The 237-nt window shown below is 67.5% G+C and overlaps 1 protein-coding gene across 1 annotated transcript in view; it reads left to right on the top strand.

Annotated features, from left to right (window-relative positions):
• Positions 1 to 101: 101 nt before the first annotated feature.
• The window catches only part of ETH_00037220 (iron only hydrogenase large subunit, C-terminal domain-containing protein, putative), a gene marked incomplete at both ends in the record, with an annotated part of 1,257 nt that continues 1,121 nt past the window's right edge, over positions 102 to 237 (top strand). The window contains one exon of the mRNA XM_013375541.1: positions 102 to 237. Within this exon, the coding sequence (XP_013230995.1) occupies positions 102 to 237 (136 nt within the window).

Here is a 237-nt window from a genome sequence, read left to right as displayed (position 1 = left end):
GCGGCGCTGCTGCTGCTGCTGCTGCTGCGCAGCAGCAGCAGCAGCAGCAGCGAGAAGGGCAGCGGCAGCGGGGGGCTAGGGAAGGCAGCAAAGGATATGCGATGTGGCAGCTGCTTCGGGTGCTGCTGCGCAGGTCGCCCTACGGCTGCTACTTGGAAGACGCGACAGACGACGCAGCATCAGCAGCAGCAGCAGCAGCAGCAGCGGGGGATGGAACAGCGGCTGCGGCGCCTGATG

This window comes from Eimeria tenella, genomic scaffold (genome assembly GCF_000499545.2).
Source record: "Eimeria tenella Houghton genomic scaffold, Eth_scaff2875, whole genome shotgun sequence".
Taxonomy (NCBI): domain Eukaryota; phylum Apicomplexa; class Conoidasida; order Eucoccidiorida; family Eimeriidae; genus Eimeria; species Eimeria tenella.
This window is presented reverse-complemented; position numbering and strand designations above follow the sequence as displayed.